Source organism: Phaethon lepturus, unplaced genomic scaffold (genome assembly GCF_000687285.1).
Source record: "Phaethon lepturus isolate BGI_N335 unplaced genomic scaffold, ASM68728v1 scaffold5764, whole genome shotgun sequence".
NCBI classification, from domain to species: domain Eukaryota; kingdom Metazoa; phylum Chordata; class Aves; order Phaethontiformes; family Phaethontidae; genus Phaethon; species Phaethon lepturus.
In genome coordinates, this window is record NW_010535339.1 from 1,647 (window position 1) to 16,328 (window position 14,682).

The 14,682-nt window shown below is 42.5% G+C and overlaps 1 protein-coding gene across 1 annotated transcript in view; it reads left to right on the forward strand.

Annotated features, from left to right (window-relative positions):
- Positions 1-315: 315 nt before the first annotated feature.
- The window catches only part of LOC104619768 (transmembrane protein 2-like), a gene marked incomplete at both ends in the record, with an annotated part of 33,111 nt that continues 18,744 nt past the window's right edge, over positions 316-14,682 (forward strand). The window contains 9 exons of the mRNA XM_010285767.1: positions 316-521; positions 2,092-2,161; positions 2,797-2,925; positions 3,939-4,024; positions 5,364-5,495; positions 5,616-5,651; positions 6,457-6,609; positions 8,476-8,653; positions 13,852-14,067. Of these exons, the coding sequence (XP_010284069.1) occupies positions 316-521; positions 2,092-2,161; positions 2,797-2,925; positions 3,939-4,024; positions 5,364-5,495; positions 5,616-5,651; positions 6,457-6,609; positions 8,476-8,653; positions 13,852-14,067 (1,206 nt within the window). The remainder of the gene's footprint in view (positions 522-2,091; positions 2,162-2,796; positions 2,926-3,938; positions 4,025-5,363; positions 5,496-5,615; positions 5,652-6,456; positions 6,610-8,475; positions 8,654-13,851; positions 14,068-14,682) is intronic.

A 14,682-nucleotide genomic window follows, 5' to 3' on the forward strand; every position in this document is an offset into this window, starting at 1 on the left:
AATATTCTCTGCCAGAGCTGGGGACAGTTTTAAACCCAGTATTTTGCAGTTTTCCTTTAATTATGCACGTGATCTTCCTCGGCGTAATTTTAATAGCAGTTTTACTGTATAAGAAGATCAGTCCACAGTCACGCAAACCACATGTAGTTTGAGTTAGCTCCAGGACAGGTGCCTGTGGAGGCACTGCTCGCCATGCAGAGGGATGGATAAACCACTCCATGAGTGTTTCGGGAATATATTGATAAGAAAACCACATCAGTCATAGTTCCTACTGCTGTTCACATTGCAATCTATGGCCTCTATACTTTTTTCCAGGTAAAAGACACCATTGGCTACGATACTTTGGGGCACTGTTTCTTCCTCGAAGACGGGACAGAGCAACGCAACACCTTTTATCACAACTTGGGCCTTCTCACGAGGTCGGGGACGATCTTGCCTTCGGATCGCAATGAGGCTATGTGCCTTGCCATCCGCAGCCACGTCTATGGGAATTACGTTCCTGTGCCAAGCACCGACTGCATGTAAGTGCTCCAGGAGCTGTGGTGAGGTTTTGCAGTTATGTTGTGCTGTATAGCTGAGTCCCAAAGAATGCCATCGTGAAAGATTTGAAAGATGCTCTTTGATATTAAATGAAAAATTGTCGCTTTTTCTATCGTTTCTCATTTTAAAATAATTTCAGTACTTGACCATGTTTTGCATGTGAAGATATCTATTAACACCTACGTGAACCCTAAGCAAGGAATACTTGCTGCCTGTTATTCCTCTTGCTGTTTCCTGAGAGTCATAAATATGTTAGAGCACTTTGCTCGTTTCTGAACCCTTTTCAATTCTTTTTAAGAAGGATGTTGGAGTCTCCATGAAACCTACCTGATAAATGCAAGTTGGTTCAGCCCTGATATAGGCTGACAAAAATAACACTTACTACAAACAGAGGTTTTTTACTACAAAGGGAGGGCTGAATTAGGGCTGGAGCGTCTAGAGTAAATTGGGCCATCGTACATGAGTGCATGAATATCTAGAGTACATCAGGAGAGTTAACGAGAATGTAGAGATTAGCATAAACTAATTTTGAGCATCATTTCACAATAAACAATATCCTGCTATAGCTGACCAAAGTTAGCTTCTGTTTTGGAAACCAATGAGCTGTAACATGGGCACTCAGTGGACCCGGGTATTGGCCTGGCTAGTGTTTGTGAGTAAGAACATAATTTAGCCAAGGAAATCTGTATTTTCATGTTTTCTGGAAAAGGATGCAGTGGCCAAACCCAACTTGTTTTAATTGGCATAAATAAATTATTGATGAAATGCTAAGGTTGATTGTACAGTTAATACAGATTTATTTTGCACCTATTTAGTGGTTCTGTTACTCCAAAGGAGTGTAGATTCTTGATTATGTAATAGTTAAGGTATATAAAAAGTTATTGAGACTTTCTGCGTAGAATGATCAAATTAATTGGTATGGTCATGAGAAAAGATTTACAGTGTTTTTACATGTGGTCTATTACTGCAAAAGATGTTATCAAATGAAGTAAGACAACAGATGACAATGTTTTCATAGCTATATCTAGCTTCTGTTTGTGTCACTACTGATCTTCCCTCTGAAGCAAAATATCCTTATTTGAACAAACATCAAAATAATATCTCCTTAATCTCCTGCTTAACGAGCCATTTGCGGCTTGTGAGGATATTTGTTTTGTTTTCCACGTAGAAGCTTCATAAATACATAGAGAATGTCATACCTCCTGCCATTCCCCCGAACTTCCATAAAACAACCCAAAAGTCCACCCTTCAGACAGTTTCCAAAGATGCATAACTTAAGAAAAAAAAAACCCAAGACATTTGGTTTCCTCAGAGCATGGATTTTGTGTTAACGGTCTCATATAATTTACAATAGGTTCAGCATGTGGCTCCACAAATGAACATGTCTGACATCACAAGATGGTTTCTTTTCCTTAAAGAGTATCATTAAAAGGTTGTGTGGAGTTTTAAAGTCAATAGGAGAGTTGTGGCTCAAGTCCAGTGCAGTGCTATGAAAATGTATCCCTTCCTGTTCAGTAACTGCTTAGAATCATTTTGATTTTGATTTTTCAGGGCTGTCAGCACATTCTGGATTGCAAATCCGAACAACAACTTAATAGAGAATGCAGCAGCTGGTGCTCAGGTAAAATAATTTAACAGCAAGAGCTATACTTTGCCTGCAGTTCCCGTATATTCTACTCTTATTGATTCCATTAGCATGAGGGCAATGAATTTCTAGTAAGCCATCGTAAAATTTGAATATGTATTTCTGCAATCTTTGTTAAGAACAAATATTTGCCTACAATTCTCGCACTGGTATCTCTTACAACCATGGCTGGAAGTGCTGTGTGATATCTCTCAGCAAATGTTGATTTTTATCAGTAGTTAATAGTCAAATGTCCAATAAAATTTTATATTTGTATATATAAATATATATTTTCTCCTTTTTATTATTTCTGATGTTTACCCAAATCATGTTTGTGTTTAATGTGCATGTATAGAGAAGGCTGTGTTTTCTAAGAAACCACCTGAATTTCACCCACAGTATATGCACTTTGAAAACCCGAGTGTGTGTGCCCCAGGGGCCCACTGTCCGTGCCAAAGGATAAGCTGGGAGGTGTAAGAGTATGGGCTGGTGTGTGTCCCCTGGGGCTCACATATGCTTGGCAAGCTCAGGTTAGAAACCTGGCCAGCATAGTGGGAAGCCCTAAAGTCCCCAGGTTAACCTGTATCATTAATTGTAGTGTCCCATTTCTCAGACCTCCCTTTGTCTTTTAGGATGTCGGCATATGGTACATCTTCCACCGGGTTCCCACTGGACAGTCCGAGGGGCAATATCCAGAGGGACAAGCAGAACATACCCCCTTGGGAGTATTTTACAACAACAGAGCCCACTCCAATTTCAAGGCATGTGGATGATTTTTATATGTTACTATCAATAAAATAGTATGGCGTAGGGCTGACCGTGTGTGGTGCTCTAATATCAGATGATCGTGGGCGTCTTACATTTTTATAACGGTCTTTTAACACTGTAGCAAGAGACAATCAACTTTTGGGGGTGATACTCTTTCTAATGGTTAACGAGGGAGCTGAGCAGAATGGGTCTCCCATTTCAGGTGCTTCGGTCGGGTGCCTGTGTTAGAGGGGATGTGCCCAAGCCATAGGTACACCTACTACTAGGTGAGATTTAAGGAATGACAGGCAGGACACTGAGCACTGCTGTTGGCCATAGTCATGCAAGGATATAAGGGGATGAGCAAAAGTTGTTTGTGCCAGGGCCTTTGAAAAATGAGACCAAAAATTCAGGGGTAATTCCAAGAAAAACACTTTCCCCCAAATATACTGTTGACATGAAAACATAACCTGTAAGCTATAAAAATAATTTCTAACCTATTTCTCAGGATTCTGGATTGAAATCAGTGCTGTTCTCTGTGACTTGTATATTTTACGTCTTGGTCCATGACAGCCGCTGCTCTGTCCCAAAGCCTTTAAGTTGGCTGCAGCAGCTCATGTTCTCTTTTGACTGTCGGGGGACTCGTCACTCTTTATTTAAAGCCTTACTTCTTGACAACACTCTTTTTCCAAAAAGTTATCAAGAGCTTGGCAGAGTCCCTTATTGCCTTCTGCGAGGGAGAGAGAGAGTGGGAGTTCAGTGCCTCGCTTTGGGTCAGAAGACAGCCCAAGATGCTGATGCATAACATATGGCAGGGCAGTCTCTGTCCCCACGTCAGCCTGCTGCATCCTGTGCTAATGTCATGCTGAGCGGTGCCAAGTGACACCAAAAGGGAGGAGAAAGCCCGGGCTGCAGCCGCTCGCTGTGCCTGCACGCACTGGCTGCTCACGTTCGTTGATAAAAATCTGGGCTCTCTGGTCTCTGTGGGGTGGTCTGTTAAAATAATTGGAGTCGTGTGCATTTTCAGGCTGGTTTGTTTATTGGAAAGGGAGTAAAGACAACGAGAGCCAGCGCTGAAGATCCCAGAGAATATCTCAGTGTCGATAATGCCAGGTAAGCACATGCTGTATGGCTAAATATTTGGGATAGTTGTACTGCTGCTTGGCTTCTGCATTGTATTTAGCAGATAGTTAATGCCTCATTATGGCTGCAGCATCTGAAAAAAACACACAAGCTATCTCTGATGTACAGAGGCAAATACTTCATAGCTATGCACTGACTTGTTTGTGTTATTGCTGACCAAAAATTATATGTGTGCACTTGGGGTTATGAGGGCTAAGCAGTGAAGCACATGAGCAGGGATCCAAATCCCATTATTCCATTAGTGGGTTTATAAACGCCAACGTTTCTTATTAATTGCTTAAAAGAACTTACATGTGAAAGATGACATAAGAGACTGCTGAGGCTGGTCTAAGATTAAGGAGGAAAATAAAGTAGCCTCAAAGCTTTTTGTCAGCCACTTTAAAATCCCTGAGCTTCCTTTCGCAGAGTGGAAGCAGGTAAATTAAGGCCATTTTCTCTCTTGCTGCAGCCCTATGGGCCTGTGTGAGGAGGATGTGGCAGAAATCAGCCACTGCACCTTGGCTTTTTTCCTCCTCTGTCATGCCCTCTCAATGCTCCCCTATGGTGGAAAGGAAAGGGTGACTGTGCCTCCCTTTGTGAGACTTCCCTCCCCAGGCCACCTCCTTGGGCTCGGAGGTGGCACGTCCCTCGGGACATCAGCTGGAAGAAGTAGGAGCTGAGGGTAGACTCAGAAAAAGCAATGGTGATTTTTTTCCAGACAGGGCACAAGTCTACCATTAACAGTCAGCGTGGCGAGAAATAGCCTGAAAGTAATTGAGAAGTGTCCGATTCCCAGGGTGAATCCTTTTTTCGTATGACAGCTGCTCTTTCAGCAGAGAGAGAAGCACATGGAGGTCTCATCTGTATACGCAAGGAAAGCAGCTCCAATTACTCTGTTATCTTTGGTGAATGAGATTCTTGAAAGTGCCTAATTGATTTTCTAGCATCAGTCCAGGGATTCTCAATGGGCCTTGTAAGGACAATTACAAAAGGACTCAAGTGACTTTGGAAAATGTTTTTTATGCATCTAAATCACACTGAAACAAATTAAGCAGTAACCATGGGCCCCTTGAAGTCTAGCAAGACATCTCGTGTTGATTTTACTGGGGCCAGAATTTCACCCTTATGGATGTTTCTTGTTTTCTGCTTTGTACCAAAGCACAGAGAGGAAATCAAGCTAATAGCCTGACTCTGACCCAGGGCATATCACCTCTTTAGGCCCATCCTACTGATATTTGGAAGCCAAACGAGGTCTGCCAGGCATGACCTCCTCTGTCTGGGGTTGGTTCCTATGCCTCCTGCGCTGCATTAACTAAGCTCCCTGCTTCAGGTTTCGCCCACATCGAGATGCTGATCCTGAAAAGCCGCGAGTTCCTGCCGTGATTGATGGTCTTATTGCTTTTAAAAATAATGACCACGGGGCCTGGGCCAGGGGCGGCGACATTATTTTCCGCAACTCGGGGTAGGTTACTGTAATTACGTGTTATATCATTCTCCTCATGGCAGACATAAATACGCCTGTAGGCCAAATTCGCTACAGACATTCCTCCTCATTTACGCTGTTGTGTTTCTTCTGTCCCAGGTTTTCAGACAATGGAATTGGACTCACTCTGGCAAGGTAATTTCTTAAAATCGACCTTCTTCCAATTTTTTCCCCCAGTGTAAGAGGCTCAGGAATGGAAGCTGAGACACTCCCCTGGTAATTCCTGTAACACACAAGAAAACCTCAAGCTTCCCTCCCAGACCACATCAAGTCTTCCCTTAATACAAGGGGCAATTTAGCCTTTCGTTCTTTTTGCCTCAGCCTGTCTGGGGAATACATCATAATTGCTGAATATTTCCTTTTGGATGGTAGGTCCTGAACCAGCAGACTAAACATCTGGCTCTGCATTCAGGGAGACTCTTCTGCTCTAGCCCAGTGGAGCAGCATCACCCATAGCTCGTGTGCTGCAGGGGCAGGGTGGCTGGGATGGTCCCACATGGTGGCACAGCAGGTCTTCTACCTCCTCTGCTGTTGTCTACCATGCTCCTGCTGCTCTCGTCTCAACGCCTCTTGCAAAAGATCCGTAAAAATATGCCATATCCAAAGCCCACTGCAGGCAATGAGAATCAGTGATGCCTGGCTCTCATTTCAGGGATGTAGCTAAAAACTTACAAAGGAACTCCCTCTCTCTATATACATATATATAGGGTAGAGCTGGTTTTACCCAGACTGAGTTACCTGTGTTACCGATGTCCAAGCACTAAGCTACCTCGGCACTAACTTGCTGGTTTCTGAAGAGATTTTAAAGCAAGTTGATATACAAGTGTATGCACTTTCTTCTAAATTAAGAAAAATTCTACTGTGTCTGTGGTGTAATTAAAAGTGTTAATTAATCGTTTGCACTGTGCTATGTAGTTACCTGGTGTTTCTTCACTTGTAGTGATGGGACTTTCCCAACAGATGAAGGCTCCAGCCTGGAGGTTACACGCTCCATTTTTGTTGGAGAAAGCAGCAACTTCGGCTCTCAGGGAGGTCAAAACAGCTACTGGGGAAAAGGGGCAAATGGAGAATACAGAACACTGCCCAGAAACAAGTGAGTTATTCTTCTGCCATTTCTTCTTGGTGTTAGTGTAAGCTAGAAGAAAAGCCTCAGGAATGAATGTGACTACCAATAAATAATTTATACCGGGTGTTTAAATTTTTGTACAGGCCAGAAATAATAAGCATCTGAATAAACTTGCTCTTAAGGCCAACAGCTCGAGAGCATTCTCAACTGAATGTGTTTGATTTCATTTTCTGCTTAATTTATTAGTCACTGGAGAATGGATTAGAGAATCTGAAAGACACCAACTGGCTTTTGTGTAGTGCTTCAGTAGCACAGCGTTGAGCTGATGGTGCAGCTCCCATACACCAGGCCACCACCCCTCCTGCCAGTGTAGCTGGGCAAACATGGCCGGTTTGACAAAGGAGAAATCATTTTTCGTTAATCTTCTTTCTCTTTCAATAGCTGTATGTTATTTTCTATTTTGACAGCAGCACAGCCTCCTGCCTAGCAACTGCAGTGCCTACCCACATCCCCATAGCAAGGTGTGCTTCCCCAAGCCTAAATTCTACCCTAATGTATGTTTTTGATGATGCTCACCCATCATTAATTGCTCTATGATGAAAATAAAATCAAGGAATAAGCATTACTCAACAGACACGCTATGCACACAGCCCTGACTATCCATGTCTCAGCCATAAGTGACAGAGGAATGAGGTTTGTGTAGGACAGCAAGAATAATCAGAGCTCTCCTCAGTTATTACCGGTGCTGTTATTTTAATTGCAATTGCAAAAAAGTTCCTCTGCAGTTCAAACAAGGTGTAATCATCTGTGATACTGTTAAGCAACATGTGCTTGGAAAGGAGTATGCCAAAACGTCCGATATCTGTCCTTTCATTACGCCATAGTGCAAGATGGGATGTGAGGATTGTACCAGGCCCAGCTACTGGGATAACAGCTCTGGAAATATAAGAATTATTTGGTTAAGAAGCACTGTTTGTGCCTGATGTTTCCAATTGGCAGAGTGTTTCTGGGTCTCTGGAGGCAACCAGTAAGAAAAAACATCAGGGCTGGGAGGAAATCTGTGTCTCAGTGACCTCCAGGCTGCAAAGAGCCTGTGTGCTCATGTGATGTCCACCTTGTGGCTTTCGTGTCTGAACAACTCTGTCTGGACTCAGTAAGCACCGACCTACCCTTCCACGCTACTACTAGGCAGCTTCATTACCGTCTGCGAAGCTGATGCAGGCCACCCTTTAATCAAACACAACCGGGGCCAAGAAAATTTGGCACCTTCTCAAAACAAACCATGGAAAGGGCAGGTCCTTACCTGTGACTCCAGTTGCGTCTCCTTCAACTCTGATGTCTTGACAACATGTCTGTGGACTGATGTTGCAGAAATTGCTTTTCTATATGAAATGCTGTGGACTAGGTCCTAGGGATCTTGTGTGAAATGGTTTGTAGGGAGAAGAGAAACTGTCCTGCACCACTTGGTACTTGCTTCCAGGGTGACACTTGCATCCAGGGAGTCTGATAATAATTTTTTCAATCATGCTGATGTTTTCCTGGGAAACCCATCTACCCTAGAACAGGGAACCTCATGGCAGTGCTGCCACACAGCCCTTTGGGTCTTCCTCATGGAGATGAACCCCCAGGTGGCTGGGGACAATTTTGAACTGCTTTACCCCAGCTTACAAACCTTATGAGTCTTTTTTTTTTTTGGCTCTTGAGCCTTATTCTGTAGAGGATGTTCAGCAGAGTTTCTTCTTTCGTTTTCTGTGTCATGAGCATCCAAATTCCAGTTTGGGGAAAGAAAAGGTCGTTTAGCTACTTGTTAATATCTTTCTGTGCTTTCAGGAGAAGACTCAGAGTTTACCCAAGTTTTGAATACAGGATTGTGTTTGTGTTTAAATCTCACAGGACATTTCCTATTCGTGGATTCCAGATTTATGATGGGCCTGTCAGGATGGCAAAATGCACTTTCAAAAAGTTCAACCCAACTGTTGACAGATACTCAAGTGCCATTGGGTTCTTCATGAAAAACTCCTGGCAGATAAGCCCCCAGAATAATGTGTCACAGATCCTGATGGAGAAAAGTGTAAGTAAGAAAAGCAAGAATACGTGCTGATAGATGTGCAAGTTTTTGAAGTCTTTAGAAGCAGTGAGAGACCTATCCTAGAGCAAGAATTTCCAGGCAGTGATGCATGTTACGTTGGTGCATACCATTGACTCATTTGGCAACACTTTTTTTTTTAATGAAGGTTATTTATAAGCCAGTAAAATGTGAAGCTATCTTATGCTGGGCAGACATACATTAAAAAATCTGCATTAGAGGAAGATTCCACCATGTAGCCAGAAGCCCCAGAACATCACTCTTAGCTGGTGCAACATTACCAGCCTCTATATGCTGAGGACCTGGCCTCAGAGGTTGAAGGGAACACAAATGAGATGTCAAGAGACAGTAAGCTGCAATACAATTCTTATACTGAAATAAGCAAATGCACTTAGAAGCAAAGCCATGGCCTAGTTCCTGGGGTCAGCAGGGAAATTCCCCTTGAGCAGCGATAGCAGAACGGCTCTTTATCTCTGCCTTGACAGTTGTAGAATGCTGAGTAATTCCCATCCTTGTCCTGGATTCCTGCAGGGATCATGACCCTGTACACTTGGCTTGGGAAATGCTAGATTGCACCTGGCTCGCTCCCAGGGATTATAACTTCTCCTTAGCTTTTTTCAAATAAGGTCCATGCTTGTTGGGATGTCCATGAACTGTAGTAACTTTGGCTTGAGGTTTGGCTTTACCTTGAGGAAATTTCCGTTGCTCTGGGATTGACCAATATCATTCCCTCTGGCAAGCAGTTAGTTTGTCTGTCCCCTCTCTAATACACTTTAGACCAACAACAGGAGGGTGTTTCATGAAAGGATGATGTTGATTGCAGTCACTTGACTGCTCCTCTAAAGAAAACACAGTTCCTGTGCATTTCAATAAAGATATCTTAATTACCTTAGATGCTTTAGGGAGCTTTGGAACAAGAATAAGGGCTAATTTGCCATACCTTCCTTATGTCCTCCCTTGGGGAAATGGTTATAAGATGATCATGGGGAACATGAATGAAAAAATCAACCTAGAACTAGGGAGTGGAGCACAGAGAAAAATGTATGATGAAAAGTTTCAGTCCACATGAAAATGTTGGACTGAAAGAAAGTGGAAATTTTCCTCCAGTAACAGGTGTAGGACTCTGTCCAACTGAATGGTTTCAGACAGATGATGTCTGTGCACATTAGCAAAGGGGATGATTACTTCTTGAATGGCTGCAAATGCAGCTCTTTATAATAGAGTTGCACCGTTTGAGGCCAATGAGCCTGTTAAATATCCCAGCATTTTTTTCTGAGAGGCAGCTTAGTACTGCAACACCTTTAAGATCTGAGGTTTTCAAGGTAAAAATGGCCAGAAAACTTACTAAATACTTCTGCAAAGCAAATTAAAAGAATACTGTGTCAGCCCATTACAAAAAACTCACACGATAATTATTTCTTGTATGTACATTTCAAAGAAACATCTATTTCTGAAGTTGGTATTTTGCCAACTTAAAAACCGTTTATGTTTCTAACAACCTGCATTCCAGCATTTTTCACTTTGATTCTGTTTTATCTGGATTGAACCCAGATGTGCTAAATCTGATTTCAGACTTGGACCATGGTTAGTTTATTGTTTTGTTGCTAATTGCTATATGGGACAGTATGTCTTTGACTAGTTAAGATTAGAGCCTGTAGACTGTTTTAATTAATTTTCCATCTCCAGGCTTCATTTTATTACTTTTTAAAGGGTAGCTAAGTACTAATTCCCTAAAGGACAATCATTTTACAGCTGTTTTTTAAGAAGAAATTAAACATTACTGCGAGTTGTATAGTGATGACAAAACTATTAGTCATGCTGAACGAATAGTTGTATAATTAATCAGAGTAATCAGGAGATTGGTTAGGCAACAAAATAATACAGCCAGTCAGGTCTTGTTTAATTCCAGCATAAAAATAATGGCCAAGTAGAATGGAAGACCTAAAGGTTACCCTCCACAAAAAGTATTCTAGTTGCCTTTCTGTTGACAAACCTAAATGCCACATATTAAGATATCTGTGCATTTATCAATAGCAACATTATTGCTAGGCTTGGTTGGTTGTTTTATAAAGGGTGCTTTTTAAAAGTTATTTCAAAGCGCTAGAAGCAGCAATTGGTCTTAAACCAGCTGAGGACATAACTGGTAGTCGTGGTGTCCTGTAGATCTAGTTACTGGCAGTCAGTAGGACTTGTAGAGCTCAAGGGAAATGGCCCCAGCTCAGAACAGAGCCATGCCCAAACAGGACACTTGTGCATAATTTCTTAAGAACACCTGACATATCTCTTTTTAGTCTTAAAATAGCAACCCATTCATACTTCTGTCCTTTTGCTGCACAGCTCCTGTAGAGTGAGCTGAGGAGCAGGAGAAGTTGTATGTGACCTTTTGGCCTCCCATGAACAAGGCCACCTCCAGCAGGCGCAGAAGACTCACAAAATATCCCAATTCGCATCCATCGCTAATAGTCCTTCCAGTTATTTTTTCCCTGCAGCCAGGAGCTTAGGGTGGATTCAAGCCTATTCTACTCCTAGCATTATGGCATCTCTGAAATTACTTGTGCCAAAGAAATCCAGTGGTCTGTGTCGGGTGGGTTTGTTGTTGTCCTCAGAAGAGTTCAAAGGGGGCAGAACTGGCTCCTGGCTGTGGTCTAGCGACTCCCAGAGGATTGCAGTCCTGCCTAGCTGAGAGACGGGCACTTCCTAATGTTGCCTTTGCTATGTTTAGCCTGTGTCGTCTTAGCGCTGGGTTTCTGCGTCAAAGCAGAAGTTTGCAAACAGTTCATGATGGAAAAAAGAAAAGCAGAAGCTGAGTTAAAGTGCAAGTCTGTTAACCCCTGAAAAAGAGGGCAGAAAAAACCCCAACCCCAAAGCCCAAAGAGAATCCTGACCAAAGGGAACTTGCAGGGTGAGGGCTTGCATCACTCCAGCCAAGTAAAAGCCACGCTATTGAGGGCAGAGTCCTTGGGTGGTAAAGCAGAGGAAGAGTCACACTGGCTGAAAGTGGTTTCCTTAAAGTGAAAACAGTGATACAGTGATACGGCTTTTTTGGGCACCTTGTGTCAATATTTGAATTTTACAAAAAGTTGCAAGTTATTATTGATGTTTTCCAGTACATTATTAATTTTTAATATAGAAAGTGTTTTCCACTGCAGTCTTCAGGAATTGTCTGCAGCTGTGTTGGGTGTGCTGCCTTTGGACAGGTTGAGTTAGCATATTCCTAAGAGATTACATGCTCACATAACCATCATCCGTCAGATCTCCCTGCCAGGCTTCAGACAGGTAATTCAAGTAACCTTTATACCATATCACTCCCAGGTAGTCCACACCTAATGAAAAGTGGGTGTCTGAACAGTAGTGTGGTAGCTAGACATGACCTGTCTCTGTACCCTCTTCCGGCTCATTCCTAGCTCCACAGGGACATACCTGACGTGCTGAGCCTTTTCTGTGTTCACTTAGAAAAAAAACGGGTGTTGCCATAGCTGTAACTGCAACCTCAGTGCACCCGTATCCCTCAGCGCGCAGAAGTAAGGTAACCTTGAGACTTACAAAAGGAGTGACGCTGCTCGTTAACCTTTCCATTTCGTTTCTGACTTTCAGACTTTATAGAGGAGAATGTTAGAGATCGGGTTAGCATTAGCACCAAAACTGTCTGCTGCTGGATGGAAACACTGAGAACGTTAATCAAATGTAAACTGTACTGGCCGCGCCTTAGTTTGTTTTGAAGTGCAGCTGACACTGTTCTCCTCCTCGGTGAAGTGCTCGTTTTCATATTCGACTCCAGAAGTGCACTGTCACAAAGTATTTATAGTGGAGCTTTGAGCAGCAACACAGTGTTTACATTTTTAAAAATATCTCCTTTTTTATAAATTAAAATGAAAGAAAAAATCCCCACAACCTTTGGGATCCTCCCACTTTGCCAGCTAGCCCTTTGGGCAAAAATTTCTTGCAGTGCAGTAAGAAAAGGTTTCAAAACATTCAAAAACACACATTAAATTTCCATGTGGTTGAGCCTCCTTTAAATGAAACTGCTCCAGGTGTTTGTTTATGATACTCAGACAAGAAGGTGGCAGAAAAGTGGTTCTAGGTTGTAATTTAATTTTAAAGGAATAAAGACTTTTATTCTGCAAGTAGTTCTTGCTGCAGTGGTCATTCTTTTTAATCCAGTGGGACTTTCCATCTAAGTGAGAATCACAATGACCCTCCTATTCTCCTAAGCTGCTCTGTTTATTATTGTTAAAATAAAGCCTTTAAAGCCCTTAGTAAACTTGGAGCCTAATCCTGCTGACCCTAATTCTTATTCATGTGCACAGTCCAATTAAAATGAGTTGGGCTACATGGAACAAATTACAGTCCTTTGGGTCGGCGTGATCCAGTCGCTATTTATGCCGCCTGGTTTTTTATACCCATTGCTGCAGGATTCATTTGCAGTGCTTGACCAGAGTAATTATTTTCTTGATTATTTCAGAACTTAGTCATCCCACACTGTCATAATTTTATCTGCAGATGAAACTATTCCATGCCTTTTTTCTGAACATCTTCAGTTTCCTTATTTTGCTGGAATTTCATATCAGGACAGATTCTTTTACTTAGCTACTGAAAAATCTTGAAAACAGAGCTATCTCTTTCCTAAAAAAATTCTTCAGGGGATATATTGGAATGTGCACAAGAGCCAATTCTGAGAATTGCTGTCACTTTCATGAGTTTTATAAGGTTTTAGGGGAACAATTAGAAAAAAATGGCACTCACGGAACTGCTTAGAACAGCCATTGAAAAGATGTGAGAAAATCCACCAAACATCTAGTAATTTTTGTTTCCTTGATCACAGCTGTGATGTTCCTCAGTAAATTTCATAATCTTCCAGTACTTCGCTACCCTTTGAGTCATCCTCTTCCTTTTGCTACCGTGCAATTTATTGCTGTGTGATTTCAAGGAATACATGGTTGTGTGGGTGCATTTCAAAGAATCTAAAGTCTAATTTTTGTGAACATTTCTCCTGGGATTAAGAAATGAGGGGGAAAACCAATACAGTCAGAAATTTTTCTAAATAGAAGTAAACCAAAACTCTTACTGAAACAATAGAGCTTTCTAGTTCTCCCTGTATCACTGTTTTGGCTGTTAAAACACTGCATCCCCAAGTCCTTACTTAGAACTAACCAGTAATTTTTCTTCTTATTTTCTCCTGATAGGTTGGACTAAAAGTGTTTTTTGGCAGATCAGGCCAGTGGTTTGGAAACAATGATAATGATGGTGACAAAATGTCTATCTTCCACGATCTGGACGGCTCCGTGACAGGGTATCGAGACACTTTCATAGGCAGAGCGGACAACTACTTGTTGCGTCATCCCGGGTGTCTCACTGTCCCACGCTGGAATGGGGTGATGTGCACCGGGAAGTTTGCCCAGGTAACGGGGGGAGGCTGCAGGCAATGTTGCTGGGCGTGTTGGGCGGGTGTCCTCAGATGCTCTGCTGAGGGGTGATGGAATGAAACCTACTCAACACTCCATAAGACAAGAGGTGAATAATAAGCTGGGTATAATTTTACTTCTCTCAGTGTTATCCGCCTAATTCCAAGGACTCAGGAAAGCTCCTGTGCAGCTGCCTGTAACCCATGGCTGTAAGGAGCCCTGTCTCTTCCCATTGCCCACAAGAAGCTCCAAGTTGCAATCCAGTTGGGGGAAAGTTTGGTATTTTCTAGTTCTTGCTTCCAAGCGTTTGTCCACTCTATCATGGGGCTCTGGTGGACAAGTCTGGTGAATCTAGTTTCAGTAATGGAAGATCTTACTCCTCTGATATATCTCACTGTGTTCAGGATGGTGAAATGGGGTGGTCAAGACACAGACTTACTTCTTATTTTCCATCCAGAAATCACTGGCCAAGGGATGGTCAGTCTTAGGTCAGGGCGGTCTTAAACCTTCAGCGCTGTTTTCTTCAGCACGCTTGAGTTAGAGACTTTAACTGAGATGTCAACACCTTGGTAGAAAGGGCTGCAAATCCCAGGTAACCTTCCAGTAGGGAAA